Below are 18,211 nucleotides of genomic sequence, written 5' to 3'. Positions count from 1 at the left end.
CGTCAGAGCCCACCCTAAGGCCTACGGGGTGGTCCCCTGAGTGGCAGACATCAATGCCCTGCTCCTTCTTCCCTCCAGAGATAGAGATGTTGGGCAGGGTCTTCCCGAGAAGACGTCCCCAAGGCCAAGTGCACCCCTTGCATGGATCCGACTTCAGCTTTTGTTTCTCCTTCCTGAAGATGGAGAGCCTGACCTCTGGGTTGACACCATTCCTTCCCGATGGTGTCCAGGCCCTGAGCAGAGCAGCGGGCGGGACCAGAAGGACAAGGCAGGCCACAGGAGTTCCCCACTCGACCTTCACGCGAGATTGCTGAGCCCAGTTTACCGAGTGAGAGACGGAGACACAGAGCCGCTGTTAAATGACGGCCCACGTCACACAGTACTAGGCGGAGACGCAGGGCTGGGGGTCCTCTGCTGCCGCACCCCTCCCCCCACAGGCGACAGAGGCTGGGGAGAGACCAGGCGGGGCTCGTGCACTCCATGCTGTGCCAGGGTCACACAAGGACCCTCTGTGGCCAGCATCTCAGACCGGCTCTGTGTCTGTCGTGTGCTGTGCAGGCAGAGAGAAGCTGCAGGACAGGACAGGGAAGAATGGTCACTGTGTCCCCTGTGTCGCCCAGGGTCTGGGGGAGCGGCAGGGAGGGGCAATGGGGAAGGACCCAGTGGGAAGGAGAGAGAGCTGGAGGGCTGTTTCTGGAAGGCAGCCAGTCTGCTGAGGCTGAGGAGTCCCAAGAACGATCCGCCTCGCAAGGCGGGTCTAATTTACAGCTGGGGTCTAGGCTCCAACTGGCAGGAATGAGACCAGCTAGAGCTTGGGACCTGCTGTCCCCAGTATAGATGGTCCAGGATGGGGGCCAAGGCCTCATCCCCGTGCCCTGCGTTCAGATCCCAGCAGCTGGTGCCTGGGCTTTCCCTGCTGGCTTCTCCTCACTGTCTTTCTCCATGTGAGGGTTCTGAGCCTAGGGCAGAAAGCATGTTCCACCAAGGCAAAATGTTCTGGCAGTGACCAGAAAGGAAGGGGGGCGGGGGGAAGACAGCAGCTGTTCTAGGCTTTTCCAGCTGAACCACAGCTCCACAGCGAGCACCCCAGCTCCAGATCTACGAGGGCCTTCACACCTGCAAGGCCGCTGGATGAGGGCCCAGACCAGGAGCCTGGAGAAGAGCCTGCACACAATGGGAGCACCTGTTGAGCGGGAATCACAGAGAGGCAACACCCTGCAAGGCACACGCGCTGGGGGGTCCCGGCGTGAGGCTACAGGCCGGTGCCTGCCCCTTCCTGACTCCATCACCACAAGTCTCCCTCCCTCCTCCAGCCTCAGCGAGGACCAACCCAGCAGCCCCACGGGCCGGAGGATGGGAGCCCCGCCCCGCCGGCCGGCGGCCCTCCCCCGGGTGCTGGGCCGGCTCGCTCCCGCCACCTAGCGGCAGTCGCGGTCCTCACCTGTAACAGCCACCGGAGCAGGGGCATGGGGCGGTCGCCCACGGGCAGGTAGACGCTGCTCAGGAGGCCCTGGCGCAGGAAGGTGAGCTGCCGGGCCGGCGAGGAGCTGCGGGGGCAGGACAGAGCGGGGGGTCAGGGAGGCGACCCTCCTCCGTGACCCTCTCAGCGAGGCTGAGCGGGGGCGTCCGAGCTTTCCCGGGACTAGAAGCGGTCACCGCTCTGGACAAAGACGCTCAGGGCAGGCAGCTGCTGGAACAGAAAACAACCCACAGCGCCATTCAGAATCATACGCTGTCCACGAACACGTCTCACAATGTCGTTCGCTTTTTTTTGTTTTTTGGCCGCGCCCTGCCAGGCTTGCAGCATCTTAGTCTCCCCGCCAGGGCTAGAACCCGGGTGCCTGGCAGGGGAAGCGCCAGGGAAATTCCCCTCTCAGAGTTTTACGCACAGGGCTGGGGAGCACAGTTTGTTTTTCCTGCGTGATGGAGCGGGAAACTGAGGTGCTGACCAGTTTTGAGAAGGGTCTGGGCTGTGATGAGGAGCGTGCCCGGGAGCCTCGCCTCTTAGCCCAGCTGCAGCCGGGGTAGAGGATTACCCGCTGTGGGGCCGGCGTCTGGGTCCGGTTACACAGAGCATGTCTGCCCCATCTTGTGTTTTTCCAAAACAAAGGGGACACCTGAGAAGACGGGAAAAGAACAGACAGGGGCCCAGGACGGGGAGATCAGGGGAAGGAAGTAACAGGGAGGCAGAGGGGTCTTGGGAAACCATGTGAACGGCAAGGGTCCTGACCGGGGGTTGGGGGGGGAACCCCGTGCTTCTGGGGCCGTGATTTCACCGCGGGCTGTCAGGCCTCACCCTCCTGCCCTGAGCTGCTGGCGTGGGGAGGAGCTCTGCTTTGAGCTCACTGTCACCCTGGGAGATCATCTGGACCCATGGGACCCCAGATCCCTGGACGAGGTGTCGGATTTCGTGTGATTTTCGGGCCTCTGGTGGAAGGTGCTGGACTTCACTCCCCTCCTGGCATTCTGGGGAAGTTGGGTTTGGGGCTGGATCCTCCCTGGAGGACAGGGAAGACTGGCATTCTGAAGTCCATGGAGTCACAGAGTCCGCACACGACTTAGCGACTGAATAACAACAACCTAATACTCTGAGTCTGGTGAATGCCTCTTTACTCTTTTTAGATAATGTCCTAAAAGCAATTAATAAGGATTCCAGATAAATGAAACCGTTAACTTCATGTCCATTCTTCTTTAAACAACCAAATCCAGGCAAAGAACATTTCGGACGGCATTTAAAGTCATGACTCTAGATAGAAATTTCCTCAGTCGGCTCACCCTCCTCCTCCTCTTTAAAAAGGACATCATATTTTAATCTGCCAGGAACAGAATGCTCCAAAACAAAGATGCTCCTCCAAGCCAAGTTGCTGTCTCTTTGAGTATATCCAGGCAATTTACAAATTGTGTCCCCCCCGCCCCCAAATCATTTAAGTTCAGAGGAGAAAGCAGCTTTGTTCCTGTGTCTGTGAAGCTGACCGTTCTAAAACAGACCTTTATTTGTACATACAAACACGTGTGCACCCCAGGGCTGCTGGCACACGCCATTTCTGCCCCACATGCTCAGTCACACAGCCACTTCCATGTGCTGACCCGGTGATGCCTGTGTGGCTCATGCGCAGCCCCCCAAATGCAGACTACAGCCAAGCCAGCCGCGTCTGGAGGGCCTCACAGGTTGGCAGGGCCTGGCTGGGGGCCATGTGGAAGGAGGCCGGCGCTCCAGGGACTCCAAGACGATGCTGGCTCTGGCGTTCTGCTCAGGGGGCACCCGCCAGCTTCTCTGTAGGGGAATGGATTCTACAAGCCCCTGTCGGCTCAAATCAACACATTTCCAACTGCTGCTCAGAGGGAGAGACGCCTCTTGGTTGAAGACGTCTCCCTTCTGCTACACACTTGGCAGTGCAGTTTCTGCCAGAGGAAGGATCAGTCTGCCTCGGGGTTCACTGCTGCTGAGTTAGGCCTGGTGTGTAGGACCAGGGGTCAGAGATAGGCAGCAAAGGGCGTGGTTCAGCCATGCCTGCAAGCAAACAGCTGTCAAAGAATTCAGCTAGATGAGATTCGAGGAATCTCCTTGTGAGTGTGCTCAGTGAAAGGGCACTGCTGCCTTACCTTGGCTGGACCGCGAGCCCTGCCACCCTTCAGGGGAAGGATAGAGAGATGGCAGGAGGAACCTCCTGCGTGGTGGAAGGGCAGGGAGAGGCCTGGCAGGCACAGACCACCCTGATCTGAGGGAGGAGAACGGTCTGCAAGTGGGGAGGCCCCGGGGGGAGAAGGTGAGCGGGTTACGGAATCCACTGAGGTTCAGTTCAGTTCAGTCGCTCAGTCGTGTCCGACTTTTTGTGACCCCATGAATTGCAGCACACCAGGCCTCCCTGTCCATCACCAACTCCTGAAGTTCACCCAAACTCATGTCCATCGAGTCTGTGATGCCATCCAGCCGTCTCATCCTCGGTCGTCCCCTTCTCCTCCTGCCTCCAATCCCTCCCAGCATGAGTCTTTTCCAATCAGTCAACTCTTCACATGAGGTGGCCAAAGTACTGAAGTTTCAGCTTCAGCATCAGTCCTCCCAATGAACACCCAGGACTGATCTCCTTCAGAATGGACTGGTTGAACCTCCTTGCAGTCCAAGGGACTCTCAAGAGTTTTCTCCAACACCACAGTTCAAAAGCATCAATTCTTCGGCGCTCAGCTTTCTTCACAGTCCAACTCTCACTTCCATACATGACCACTGGAAAAACCATAGCCTTGACTAGATGGACCTTTGTTGGCAAAGTAATATCTCTGCTTTCGAATATGCTGTCTAAGTTGGTCATAACTTTCCTTCCAAAGAGTAAGCATCTTTTGATTTCATGGCTGCAATCACCATCTGCAGTGATTTTGGACCCCCCCCCAAAATAAAGTCTGACACTGTTTCCACTGTTTCCCCATCTATTTCCCGTGAAGTGATGGGACCAGATGCCATAATCTTAGTTTTCTGAATGTTGAGCTTTAAGCCAACTTTTTCACTCTCCTCTTTCACTTTCCTCAAGAGGCTTTTTAGTTCCTCTTCACTTTCTGTCATAAGGGTTAGATGTACAAAAAAATCCCTGGCAAACTGAGAATGCTGACACGGGATCCGAGCAGGCACCTGTGCCTGTGCCAAAGCCAACGCCAAGGTTGGAAGTTATCCTGAGAATGTCAGAATGCCATGGGGCGAGCAGGGAGGAGCAGAGCCTCCTCTTGGAGGCAGATGCCGCTCAGGCCCAGCTGGGCGTAAAGCCCCAGCTGCCAGCCCTGAGGATCCAGGGAGGGGAGGTCCCCACTCCCACAAGGAGTGGCCATGGTCAGAATGTGCTATTCTCCAGCCTTGGGGGCAAGGACACAGGGCAATGGGAAAAGAAGGAAGGAAGACAGGATGCGGGGTGGCGGGGGATCAGCAAGAAGGGGGAAGCACACAGAACAAAGACCCCAGCCTCAGTCAGCATGCTGGGCTCCTGGCGGAATTCCGATCTTCTGCTTGGACTGTGTGTTCCTGATAAGCCCCAACTCAGGATCTCCCAGCCCCCATCTCTGGTCTAGTTTACGGGCAGCAGTCCCAGGGGGCAAAGTCTCTAAATGCCTCGGGAATCCCAAGAAGACTCTTGAGAGTCCCTTGGACTGCAGAAGGATAAACACCGAGTGTCACTATTTACAGGGCATCAGTTTCTGCGCCTTTGCCAGGCTACTAAGATGAAAGCTTCAGTGAAACGCCGAGGGAGACCAGCCACCAGTAATGGTCCCAGCGCTCTTCTTTTTCTTTCGTTTAAAGATCAGCGAGCGGAGGGCTTCCCTGTGGTCCAATGGTTAACAGTCCACCTGCCAGTGCCGGGGACATGGGTTCGCTCTCTGGTCCAGGAAGGTGCTGTGAGCTGCGGAGCAACTAAGCCGCGCGCCACAACTGCTGAACCCGTGTGCCCTAGAGCCCCACGCTCCCCAGCAAGAGAAGCCACAGCAAACAGAAGCCTGAGCAACGCGACTGCAGAAAGCCTGAGTGCAGCAACGAAGACCCAGCACAGCCCCAAATACACAAAGCATCTTGTAAAAAAGATTCAAAAAAATCAGTGAGAGCCCCTCTGGTCCAAAGCCCAGGGATCCTAGCAACTGCCTGGAGGGCCACTCTCACTTGCTCTGGATTTGGGGCCAAGTCCAGGCAGCGGGGCGGCTGAATGCTGCCCCTGCTCTGGGACTGCTGGATTTATTTCACCCGGTCTTCCCCTGCCTGCCAGGAAGGAGGTCTTGGCAAAACAGGAGCTGGGGCCTGGGCCTCAGGGAGGTCTGATGTCTGAGCACCATTTACATCACTGAACTTGGACCGCCCCAGCCTGCTGAGGCCATTGCCGAGGAAAGTCCCCACTGGTGCTTCCGGTGTCCTGAGAACAAACTGTAAACTCAGGTGCACCCAGAGGACAGCGTGGGTCCTGACCCCCCCACACACGCGGGGGCAGTGTGGGGACAAGGGAGGACCCAGGGCGCGTCAGGGGGCAAGCTCCACCCCTGAGGCACTGGTTCCTGTCTTAGAGCTGCCCTGGGGCACTAGCTGCCCTAGGCCCTGTCAGGAGGCTTGGATTTCCCGCTAAACTGCTATCAGGGGAGGAGGAAAGAGTTCAGCCGCCCTCCTCCTCCCCTCCCCCACTCCCCCGCCCCGTACCAGCTTCTGTCACAGCAGCATGTGACTTTGGTCTCGGGGAAGTGACCTGAGGTCACATGTCCAGCAGGGTAACAAATGAAAGAGGATGGTCCGGGCCACCTCTGGTTCTATAGCTGCAGTTCAGGGAGTTCAGTTCAGTTCAGTCGCTCAGTTGAGTCCGACTCTTTGCGACCCCATGAACCACTGCACGCCAGGCCTCCCTGTCCATCACCAACTCCCAGAGTTTACCCAAACCCACGTCTATTGAGTCGGTGACGTCATCCAACCATCTCATCCTCTGTCGTCTCCTTCTTCTCCTGCCCTCAATCTTTCCCAGCATCAAGGTCTTTTCAAATGAGTCAGCTCTTCGCATCAGGTGGCCAAAGTACTGGAGTTTCAGCTTCAACATCAGTTCTTCCAAAGAACACCCAGGACTGATCTCCTTGAGGATGGACTGGTTGGATCTCCGCGCAGTCCAAGGGACTCTCAAGAGTCTTCTCCAACACCACAGTTCAAAAGCATCAATTCTTCGTCACTCAGCTTTCTTTATAGTCCAACTCTCACATCCATACATGACCACTGGAAAACCATAGCCTTGACTAGACGGACCTTTGTTGACAAAATAATGTCTCTGCTTTTTACTATGCTGCCTAGGTTGGTTATAACTTTCTTTCCAAGGAGCAAGCATCTTTTAATTTCATGGCTGCAATCACCATCTTCAGTGATTTTGGAGCCCCCCAAAATAAACTCAGCCACTGTTTCCCCATCTATTTGCCATGAAGTGACGGGACCGGATACCATGATCTTAGTTTTCTGAATGTTGAGCTTTAAACCAGCTTTTTCACTCTCCTCTTTCAGTTTCATCAAGAGGCTCTTTAGTTCTTCTTCCTTTTCTGCCTTACGGGTGGTATCATCTGCATATCTGAGGTTATTGATATTTCTCCCAGCAATCTTGATTCCAGCTTGTGTTTCTTCCAGTCCAGCGTTTCTCATGATGTACTCTGCATAAAAGTTAAATAAGCAGGGTGACAATATACAGCCTTGACATACTCCTCTACTCAGGGAGGAGAGGCGCACGTAAACCAACCCGGGAGGACCAGGGCTGGGTTAGACACCGAGACTGCCTGGCCTTGCTTTGAGATGAACTGCTGGCTTATTCTGTGCCAACATTTCCCACTCTGTACACAGGAAAGAAAGATAACATCCCTCTTCACCAGACAGCACACAGAGGTGAATCTACTTCAAGAAGTGATTTTTCACTTTTGCATACCTTTAGTTCGTCCAGGGTTAAGTCGTGTCCCACTCTTTGCAGCCCCAGGGACTCTATCCCATTAGGCTCCTCTGTCCATGGGATTTCCCAGGCAAGGTCTTTGGAGTGGGCAGCCATTTCCTTCTCCAGGGGAACTTCCAGGGATCGAACCTGCACCCCCTGCATTGGTAGGCAGACCCTTTACCACTGAGCCAGCATGCAAGCCCAAGAAGTGATTTTTTAAACCTGTATTCATTCTCCCCCCAAACCAGTAATGATTACACAAAGTGTGAAAATACAGAGGAGTCTAATGAAGAGACTGAAAGTCACCTGAAATCTCACAAAGTGAGATTCACTTTCTGAAAGGTGAGAAACCGAACCATACTGCTCTTTGAGAGATGAAGTAACCTTTTTCTTCTTCCTCCATCCTCGCATTTCCGGCTGCCCACAACGCACTAATTATTGAATGGCTAGTAATTCCCACTGTCTGTCTCAACTTGAGGTCTTCAGCACAAACAGGAAATGAAGGATGACCCGCAAGCTAAAGGGCGACCTTCAGGAAGTGGCCCTTCCCCAACGCCTGGCAGGCGTCCCCTGACCTGGCCTCGGGCAGGGCACAGACATTCCTGTCCCCAGGCCCCATCTCCGCTCTGCTTCGTTAGCAACCTTGAGGGAGGAGGTCTGGACTCTCCGCTCCAGGAGGCTGGCCGGCCACCTGGCCCCATTTGGCACAGCTGCTCTGATCCCAGCCCACCACTCCACAGGCCATCTCCTCTGTCAAACACTTCCTGCCCACCATCCAGCCCGGGACAGAAAACCTGCCGTCGGCACCAAATCCCGAGGAGAAACAGCTCAGGAAGCCACCTGCCTCTCCCCTCATGTCCTCCCTGTCCAGCCGCGTCTCTGTCCCTGTGCTTCCTCTGGGCCCACTATCTGTCTTCTTTCCCTTCATTCCTTCCCCTGCCCCCCTTTCATCATCTCTTTATGAGATATATTTGCTTTTTAAAAAACCTTTATTTATTTGGCTGCCTTGGGCTTTAGTTGTGGCATGCAGGATCTTTAGTTGCAACATGTGGGATTTAGTTCCCTGACCGGGGATCAAACCAGGGGCCCCATGCACTGAGAGCTTGGAGTCCTAGCCACTGGACCACCAGGGAAATCCCTAGATATTTTTTCAGTTTGGCAATGGGAAGCTTTACCAATGTCCATACCCTAAGACCCAGTCATCTCACATCACATCCAGAGGTCTATTCCAGAACTGCTGACAAATGTTTCTGTATAAAGACACTCTCTACCACACTGTTTACTATAGGCGGAAGCTGGAGACCACCTACATGTTGAGAAAAATGAAGAAGACGGTTAAATATGTCCGGCATCAGTGACATGTGAGGTGTAATTTCAACATTAAGGTTACTTGGTCTGATTGCAACATCTGGGCCTTCCATCTAGATTCTTCTTTCAACAACCTATATATATATAAAATGCTTAGAAAGCAATCACAGAAATCTGAATGCTGATCGATATTAATGACATTAAGACACGTCTATATTCTTTAAGCGTAATAATGTATTGAAGTTATGTCTAAAGATAGGATTTTAGAGACCCAGATTAAAGGACTTAAAGGAACTGTATGTGTCTGGGACTTGCTTAAAAATGATCTTGAGGGGACAGGGTGAGTGGGCAGGTGTATGGAAGAACCAACACTGGCTCTGCGTCGGTAACTGATGTTGACTGGTAGGTACACACAGGTACCCTTTACTTCTATGTGTGTTTGAAACTTTCCACGACAAAAAACTTTAAAGGAAACACATCAAAGCACTACTATTTTTCTGTTATAAAATAAGATGGGCTAGCCAGAAAAGAGAACAAGCTCTTGTGTCCAAGTCCTAATGTGTCCCTAACCTCCACGTGCCTTATGGGCTGCGGGGGCAGAGGTCAGGTGGTCTCAGCTTCATCTCCCAAGTGGCCGGGGCCCAGTAGCTTGAATCCTGCAGGCTTTGTCACTCTTATTCTTAAACATGTGAACTCACAATCGCAACAGTTGCATGTTATTGTGGTAAAGTTTTCAAAAATCCCCTAAAAAAATCAAACATAGTCACGGGTTATGTGATAATGTCCGTGAACAAGTCCCACCAAGACGAGGACCAGGGCAGCTGTGCTGACGTTATGCTGAGCTGTCCTTGTGGCCGGGGACAAACCTTCCGGGAGGAGGAGAGGAGGGGGTGACGGGCCCTGGGAAACTGCTGGACGGCCAGGAAAGCGGCTCCAGTGTTGATGGAGACATAACCCGAAGGCATGTGCGATGAGTCTGAGCATGCGGCGGGGCCACGGGTGTTGGGGGGGGGAGGCAGCACATAGCAGACGTCGAGCACCTGCCACAGGGAACACGTAGCAGACGTCGAGCACCTGCCACAGGGGAGATTCTGTGAAGGCTACACATCCAAATTAGTGAAGACAGTACCATAAGCAGACGTGCGTGTACTGCGCGCTTCCCTGAAGGCTGACCACCCACACTGGCAGAACACAACCTCCGACGGCCTCCCCTGGGGTGGTCCTCACCACTGGGTTCCTCGAGGGAGGGGCCTGGTCAAGCCGCACAGATGTTTACCTGAGGAACAGCTTTTCCAGGGGGCTCCGTGGCTTCAGCTGTGAACTGTCCAGGATGCAGGGCACAGGGTGGCGCCTGGGGAGAAACACGGTCTCGCCCGGATGCACTGCTGGGATGACCTGCAGTGGCACGGAGAACCTCTCCACCAGCTTCCTGGCAAATGAAGGAGCAGGGGAGCCGGGCATCAGCAGGTGCACCTTGTCTGTGGTCTGGAGGGAGGCCAGGGAAGGCCAGACTGCGGCCCCCTCCCCGCAGCCCCCCTGCCCAGTGGGGACCAGACCAGGGGCACAGCGCCACCTGCTGACAGAGGGAGAGCCGCCAGACGCAGACAAAGGGGCTCTCTCCTCTCCCACTCCCTGTCGGACCCCAACCCCTCTCTCAGGGCCTTAGTGCAGGAGCCAGAAGTCCTGATCCCCATCCCTGCCCCGCTCGTGGGCTCTGGTCCATGTCCGCTGAGTGCCCACACGTGCAGGTGCCAGATGCTCAAGGATGAGGCAGGCGTGGGCTGCCCGTGCTCGGCCAGGACAAGTGTAAGGGGGTCACAGCGAGGCCCTCCAGCGAGTGGACCAGCCCCAGAGCACCCACACGGTGCGGGGAGAGGCTTGGGAAAGAAGCCCTGGGTGGGTGCGGCAGGCCGGGGAGGGCCTCTGAAGCATGATGAGGGGGTCAGGGCTCTTTCCCCAGAGAGCCTGGGAAATGCAGAGGCCCAGGCCCACGCTGCTCTGAGAGTCATTTAGTGAACCAGAGCTAGGTCCCACGGATAGGGAAGGAACAGGCAGAAGAGGGGACACATTCCAGCTCTATGGGGATGTGTCTAAGGCAGGAGGTAAAGACTCCCTCAAAACGAGGCCAGTCGCAGTGCCATGCAGGACGGAAGGGTCTCCCTTACACAGAACGCAGAGGGTGAACACAGCTAGCCACAGAACACCAAGAGTGTGTGTGTGTGTGTGTGTGTGTGTGTGTGTGTGTGTGTGTGTGTGTGGTGCAGGTACACAGACATGCACACAACAGCCTGCACACATCTGACACACCCAACCATGGTCCAGGGTCATCCCGAGGGAACAGGATGGGGGAGGGGAAGGAAGGGGAGACATTTCCTGTTTACTTCAAACAACAGTGTTTGGCTTGATTTTGCACTAACATAACATATACTCAACAGTAAGAATAACAAAATAAAGCAAGCCACAGGCACTGCACCCCTTCTTCTCATCACAGGAAGGCCGGTACCCAGGCTGCCAGCTGGGCCCTGAGACAGTGAGCATGGAAGGGACACGGCCAGGGGCTCCTGTGAGTGTCTGGGGCCTGACAGCCGGTGCCGGAGGTGGACGAGCTGGGCTGGGGGCCCACCAGCTGCCAGGGGGACCTGTCACTCTCTGGCCAAGTGACCCAAGGTAAGGAAGGTCATCCTAAGGGTGAAACGGCACAACAGATGGGAATGACATCGGAAAAGCGGACAGATTCTGACCTCGCCGACTTTGGAAACAGCCTCAGCAAACCACCATACAAATGGTACAACAACTTTCTGGTTTGTTAATTCATTTGCCGTTTGAGTTTTTGAGTATCTACGGCTTCCTATGTCCGCAAAGAGCTGGACACGACCGGGTGACAGAGCAACAACGGCAACGGCTTCTTAGGTCGCTTTTATAATTTTAGAAAAAGTAGACTATTAGAAGTCTGTAAGAACCAGACTCATCTGTAGAAAGCTCTCGGCTCCTGACCCCAAACCATCGCTCAAAGGGAGTTCTGTGATATTAAATACAATGTATGTGCATTATTAAGAGCTCTGAGATGACTCTAATTGAGGACTTCCTGTGCAGCCCAGAAGTGAGGATAAAGGAGGATGCTGTGGTATAAATATCCTCCCCTCCCTGGCACTGGCACACACATAAAGGGCTTTTAACTTTAAGGGCTAGAGAATGCAGGATGTTGTCTGTTCAAGACACAGGCTACTCTTGGAGCAGGAGCAGCTGATCAGCTTGGGGTGACGGGGGGCCTTCCTCTGCCGGGCAAGGGTGGGGGGTTTTGCGACTCCTCGTCACGGGCGACCTGTCTGCCAGATGGTGGCCAGCCCCCCGGCTTGGGCCTCACCCCTTCTGGACCCATACTCCTGCATGGCACCTCCCACCCACCCCGGCCCCACTCAGGGATGGAAGAGGCTGCCAGGCTTTGTACATCAGTGAGTAATTTTCTTTGAAGCAGAGAACCGTACTGACCCATCAAGATGATCACACATCAAAACAACCACCTTAAAGTGGCTGTTGTCAGAAGAGGCTGTCTCAGAGTACTACTTCAAAAGGTCACGTGCCCAGAGGATTATCAGCAATTTCAAAGCCTGGAGCACCAGCTGCCCAGGTTAACTCCCTTTCTGTGGGGAATTTTAAAAGCATCCAGGCCACAACTTCCAAAATCCTGGATGCACTCAGGAGAAAGGGAAAGAGCTAGGGAGATTATCCAGGCTACAGAGATGTCTTAAACCATTTACTTCCAAGGCTCTCCATCCAGTCAGTGGAGACCGCGGGAAGTGAATCCCCAGCCCCGACAGAGAAAATTGCTTCATTACTCATGATGCCACCAAAGCCTCTGGCCCAAACCTGCTGATTCCATCTGCCAGGAGTCACCGTGTGCCCGTCAGGCACCCTTTCCCTGCTGCTGGGCAGCACATGGAAACTGGGGCCAGCTACAAGGCTGCTGCTTAGTTCTTTAGTCTGACTCTCTGCGACCTCATGGACTGCAGCCCGCCAGACTCCTCTGTCCATGGGATTCTCCAGGCAAGAACACTGCAGTGGGTTGCCATGCCCTTCTCCAGCGGATCCTGCAGACCCAGGGGTCGAACCCGCCTCTCCTGCGCTGGCAGGTGGATTCTGGACTACTGAGCCACCAGTGAGGAGACAGGTGTCCCTAATCCAGGCTGCGGCCCCCTCCTGCCCCATTTCAGCACACAAGGCTCTCCCTGCCGCACAAGCAAGCTCGCCATTGCTACGAAGCAGCACAGCCAAGCAGGCTGAAAGGCCCTCAGAGCCAGGAGGAACTCTTTACAGTCCACACGCCTTACAGACAACCTGCTGAGCCCCGATCTGAGGCGAACCATACGGGGGTCCTGAGAGAGGGGCCCCCAGGGAGTCTGTGCGTGTGGGTGGACACAGGATGCTGACTCAGTGTGGGCATTCCAACCAGACCGCCCAGCTCAGGCCTGAATAGCGTCACCAAGACACAGAGCGCGCGAAGCCTGGACAGGCGGACAGCCCAGCGCCTGTGGAGCAGCCTGCCCCTGGGTCACGCGGGGGGCACGCGGCTCCTGAGGGAGGGAGGGGAAGGAGGAGGGAGGAAGGAGGAATGGAAAGGAAGGCAGACAGACAGACAGAAGGGTCTGTCCTGGCTCCACTTTCCCCTCAGCTGCCGCCAGATCTCCTCTCTCGCCCTCCCCTCTCGGTCTCCTCTGAACCTTTTCCAGGCAGGCTCGCCCCAGTCACCCATCGGAGCTGCTCCTGTCAAGGTTACGGTGACCTTGAGGCTGCGCCCTCGGGCCTGTTCTCTCTACACCGACTTCCTGGTGATCTCATCTGGTTTTGCGGTTTTAAATGTCACCTATACATGGTGATTCCCAAGCTGGCCTCTCCAGACAAGGAGGTCCTTGTCTTAGTCTCACCCCAGGGGTCCCACAAGTGAACACTTGTTCCCGTGCCTGCCACCACCCCCAGCCTGCGTCATTCAGCCCTCCCCAATTCGAGTCAACCCCGACCATCCATCTGCTCAGGCCTCAATTCAGGGGGTTCACTCTGATTCCTCTCTTGCTCCCACAGCCTCCATCCAGCTCATCAGCAAACCCTGTCAGTTCTACTCTGAAAGTCTACCCAGAACATGCCTCCTCACCCATCCTCACTCTCTTGGATTACGATCATGGCCCCCTGTGCCCTCCCAGTCTACCCTGGACGCAGCAGCAGAAGACCCTGCTCAGCTGAGTGGCAACCAGCTTCACGCAGCCCCCCGACCTCCACTCCCCACCTCCGCCCCCTCCTCACTGCTCCTACGGCAAGGCCCTCCCAGGGCCACCCCTCGCCATCTCCAGGTCTCTGCTGAAAACCTATCTGCTCTCGAGTCCCCGACCTGTCGCCCAACTCTCACAGCACCCCCAACACCACCGACGCCCACTGTCTCCTTTCTCATTAGCCCTGGCCACCAGCTTCCTGCATTCACCACTGCACTGCTGGTTTCCGGCCCTGACCCCGAGCAGCGCGAGGGCAGAGACCTCTGTCTGGCTCTGTTCCTGTTGTATCCCAGAGTCTGCACAGTTGTTCAGTCGCTAAGTCGTGTCTGACTCTGTGATCCCATGGACTGCAGCACGCCAGGCTTCCCTGTCCTTCACTATCTCCACAGAGCCTGTGCAAAGTTGCACATAACAGATGCTTGTTGGATAGACAGACAAATGGAGAGACAGACGGATAGACAAATGGATGAATGGAAAACCAGATGCCCTGAAGATGGATTCAACTGTGGTCCTCAGGCATCTCTGTGGTACAGAGGAATCCAGCCCTGGTTCCAGCCAACAGGCCAGGAGATTCCAGCCCAGATGACACCTCTCACAGAGGGCACTTCCCTTCCCTGCACAGGGGAAGACAAAGGTGTCACATGGCTGTACTCTCTCATTCTGAAGCAGTGTTCTTTTAGACTGTGGCTTGAGATCTGGTCCCACGAGTTTGGGCAGACAGTCAGGGAAGAACAGGCCATGTTTTATACCTGTGTATCCTCAAAGCTCCACACTAGATCCTGACACACAATGGGAGAATAAATATTTCTCGAATCAATGAACAGATGTGGGATTATGAGGAGGCAGCTTGAGAACTTATCAACAGCACACAAACCTCTGGTTGAAACGGCCCAGGGACTTCCCTGGTGGTCCAGTGGCTAAGACTCCATTCTCCCAGTGCAGGGGGGGCCCAGGTTCGATCCCTGGTCAGGGAACCAGATCCCACAGGCCACAACTGAAGACCCCACGTGCCTGTGTGTGTGCTCACGTGCCTGTGCGTGTGCTCACATGCCTGTGCATGTGCTCAGTTGCGCTCAGTCATGTCCAGCTCTTTTGTGACCTCCTCTGTCCATAGGATTTCCCAGGCAAGCAGACTGGAGTGGGTTGCATGACACCACAAAAATCAAAGATCCTACAGGTCGCAACTAAGACCCAGCACAGTCAAATAGATAAATATTGAAAAAGAAAGCAGTCCAAAACAAAGGACAGGGCAGCACTTGAACCCTCTGTCTGGAGAGGCGGTGTGTGGACTGGGCACCTCTGGAGGGTGCCTTTCCCCCAGCCTGTCCCCACTCCCCTACCTGTGCTCAGGCGTGAGCAGCACTTCGTCTTCATTAAGATCCCAGGCTCTGAGGTCAGCACAGTCCAGGAGAAGTAGCTTCTCTTGTTCCTGCTCCCTGCAAGGAGGTGAGAGGTGTCAACCAGGGTCAGCCCAGGGCCTGTTCATCCAGCTCCATCACAGGGCCCCAAGGGTATCCCGGTGCACAGCCAGGCCCAGGCACGGGGATCAGGGAGCCCAGGGCCCTGTCTCCCTGCACAGAGGCTCTCAAACTCAGATTCCAGCAGTGGGGTGGGGGAGAGGGCCTGCGTTGCCTGAAAGACGACAATTTACACCATACAACTTCAATGTGAAGAGCTGACTCATTGGAAAAGACCCTGATGCTGGGAAAGATTGAGGGCAAGAGGAGAAGGGGGCAGCAGAGGATGAGATGGTTGGATGACATCACCACCTCAATGGACATGCTGCTGCTGCTGCTAAGTCGTTTCAGTTGTGTCCGACTCTGTGCGGCCCCACAGACGGCAGCCCACCAGGCTCCCCTGTCCCTGGGATTCTCCAGGCAAGAACACTGGAGTGGGTTGCCATTTCCTTCTCCAACACATGAAAGTGAAAAGTGAAAGTGAGGTCGCTCAGTCGTATCCGACTCTTAGCAACCTCATGGACTGCAGCCTACCAGGCTCCTCCGTCCATGGGATTTTCCAGGCAAGAGTACTGGAGTGGGGTGCCATTGCCTTCTCCGCAATGGACATGAGGTTGAGCAAGTTCCAAGAGCTGGTGAAGGACAGGGAAGCCTGGCGTGCTGCAGTCCAGAGGGTCGCCAAGAGTCGGACACAACTTAGCACTGAACAGCACCACCCTGGGGCCTGGGCCTTGCCTCTCTGCTCCCCCTGGGCCCAGTGCTCCCCATGGGCCTGCCTCTCCGGTCCCGGCAGTAGCCCCCAGGGCTGCTCCTTCCTTCCTGCGCATGCTTGCCCTTCAGTCTGTTTCTTCCCGCAGCCCTGAGCGCCTCAACTCCCTTTCCAACCAGCCCCACTGCAGCCCTGTGAGCTGACCCTTACTTTGCATGAAATCAGCTCCCTCACCTTCGGCCCTGACCACACACAAACTCCGAGGGGCACCAGGCCCCGCTCTGACCTTCTGCATTCTTATTCCCTCCGATGTTAAAGGAGCCCTGGGAGCCCCACCCCTCCAGCCTCGCCCCGCCCTGTGTGCTCACCCTGGCTTTGCTCACAGGTCCTCGGTTCTCCAAGGTTTTGTCTCCTGCCCAGCCGCCGTCTTGGACTGGGCTAGCTGGATGACTGCCAGCTGAAGGTGGACAGCCCTTGGTCCTCAGGTGCCCAATTCTGAATTCCTCTTCCCAACACAGGCCCCAGCCACCCGGGGTGAAAGGTCCCATGGGAGCCAGCTCACCACCACTCTCCCTCAGCTCTCACACTTCCTGTCCATTCTCCACGCCGCCGCCTGGGCAATCTATCTTAAACACGTGGGAAAACCCACTTGAAATCCGTCCGTGATTGACCTTGTGTTCACGAGGCCCCGGTTCACATCTTGGTTGCGGCTCCTGCTCTGGCCTGCCCCCACACTCTGACACAGAGCACTCCAGTCCCAGCACCGACTGCCCGACATGCCTTTAGATGTGTGGTCGTTCCCATTGCTCTCCCAAATCTAATCCTCCACGGTCCAAGGACAAGGATCCCCTGGGAATCCGTCCCAACCTTCAGGCTGAGTTAGGTGCTCCTTTTCCAGCCCTCTCTGTGTGTGTGCTCAGCCATGCAGCTGTGTTCCGACTCTTTGAGGTCCCCTCTGTCCATGGGCTTCTCCAGGCAAGAATACTAGGGTGGGTTGCCATTTCCTACTCCCGGAGATCTTCCCAACCCAGGGAATGAACCTATATCTCTTGCGTCTCCTGCACTGACAGGCAGATTCTTTACCACCAGCGCCACCTGGGCTGTGAAATACTAGAATCACTGTGTTCAGTTTCCAGGGGAAAATACGATAATGCATGCCACACGTGTGTTTAACCCTCTCCAGTGGGGCAAGAACATGGGGCTGGGAAAAACAGAGGCCAGTGAGATGCTATTCCGATAAGAACCCGAGCATCCGATAACAGCAGTGCCTCTTTCTATGTGTAACTTCCACAAAGGGAGCTTGCAGCCACTGAGCAAAACCAACCTGAGAGATGGGAAGAGGACCCAGAGAATAAGCCTGTGGTCAACGCGCTCCTGTCAGATGAAGTGCAGGGCCAGCGTGAAGCCCACCTGTGCCCAGGCCACCCCAGTCCTCACGGACAACGGAGCCGTGGGATTCTAGTCTGTTCACTGCAGATGGGACCTCAGTGCAAGCCAACCATGTCATCTGCTTCCCAGGGGAGAAACAGCACTTGTACTGGTTTCCATCCCCCCACTGTGCCTCCCTAAGGGACTTCCGGTTCTGATCCCCTGTGACTTTCGCTTTAAGAAGCCAACTTCAGGCTTCCCTGGCGGGTCAGTGATAAAGAATCCACCTGCCATGCAGGGCACACGGGTTCGATCCCTGGCCCAGGAAGATCCCACAGGCTGCAAGACAACTAAGCCCGGCCACAACTCCTGAGCCTGTGCTCGAGAGCCTGGGAACCGCGACTACGGACGCCTGAGTGCCCTACAGCCCTTACTCTGCAACAGGAGAAGCCACCGCAACGAGAGGCCGGCTCGCGGAGACTCTCACCTCAACTAGAGAAAGCCCGTGAGCAGCAGCGGAGACTCTTGCCTCAAAAGGAGAAAGCCCGTGGGCAGCAGCGGAGACTCTCGCCTCAACGGGAGAAAGCCCGTGGGCAGCAGCGGAGACTCTCGCCTCAATGGGAGAAAGCCCGTGGGCAGCAGCGGAGACTCTCACCTCAACTACAGAAAGCCCGTGAGCAGCAGTGAAGACCCAGC

The 18,211-nt window shown here is 55.5% G+C and overlaps 1 protein-coding gene across 1 annotated transcript in view; it reads right to left on the bottom strand.

Annotated features, from left to right (window-relative positions):
* FAM178B (family with sequence similarity 178 member B) overlaps positions 1-18,211 on the bottom strand; it is a 99,599-nt gene that overhangs the window by 76,386 nt on the left and 5,002 nt on the right. Inside the window, exons 4-6 of the mRNA XM_042246470.2 lie at positions 15,322-15,417; positions 9,997-10,149; positions 1,442-1,547 (exon numbers count right to left, since the gene is read on the bottom strand). Of these exons, the coding sequence (XP_042102404.1) occupies positions 1,442-1,547; positions 9,997-10,149; positions 15,322-15,417 (355 nt within the window). The remainder of the gene's footprint in view (positions 1-1,441; positions 1,548-9,996; positions 10,150-15,321; positions 15,418-18,211) is intronic.

The sequence above is a fragment of the Ovis aries genome, chromosome 3 (genome assembly GCF_016772045.2).
Source record: "Ovis aries strain OAR_USU_Benz2616 breed Rambouillet chromosome 3, ARS-UI_Ramb_v3.0, whole genome shotgun sequence".
In the NCBI taxonomy this organism is placed as follows: Eukaryota; Metazoa; Chordata; class Mammalia; order Artiodactyla; family Bovidae; genus Ovis; species Ovis aries.
Note: the sequence above shows the minus strand (reverse complement) of the source record. Positions and strands in the feature narration are given on the sequence as shown.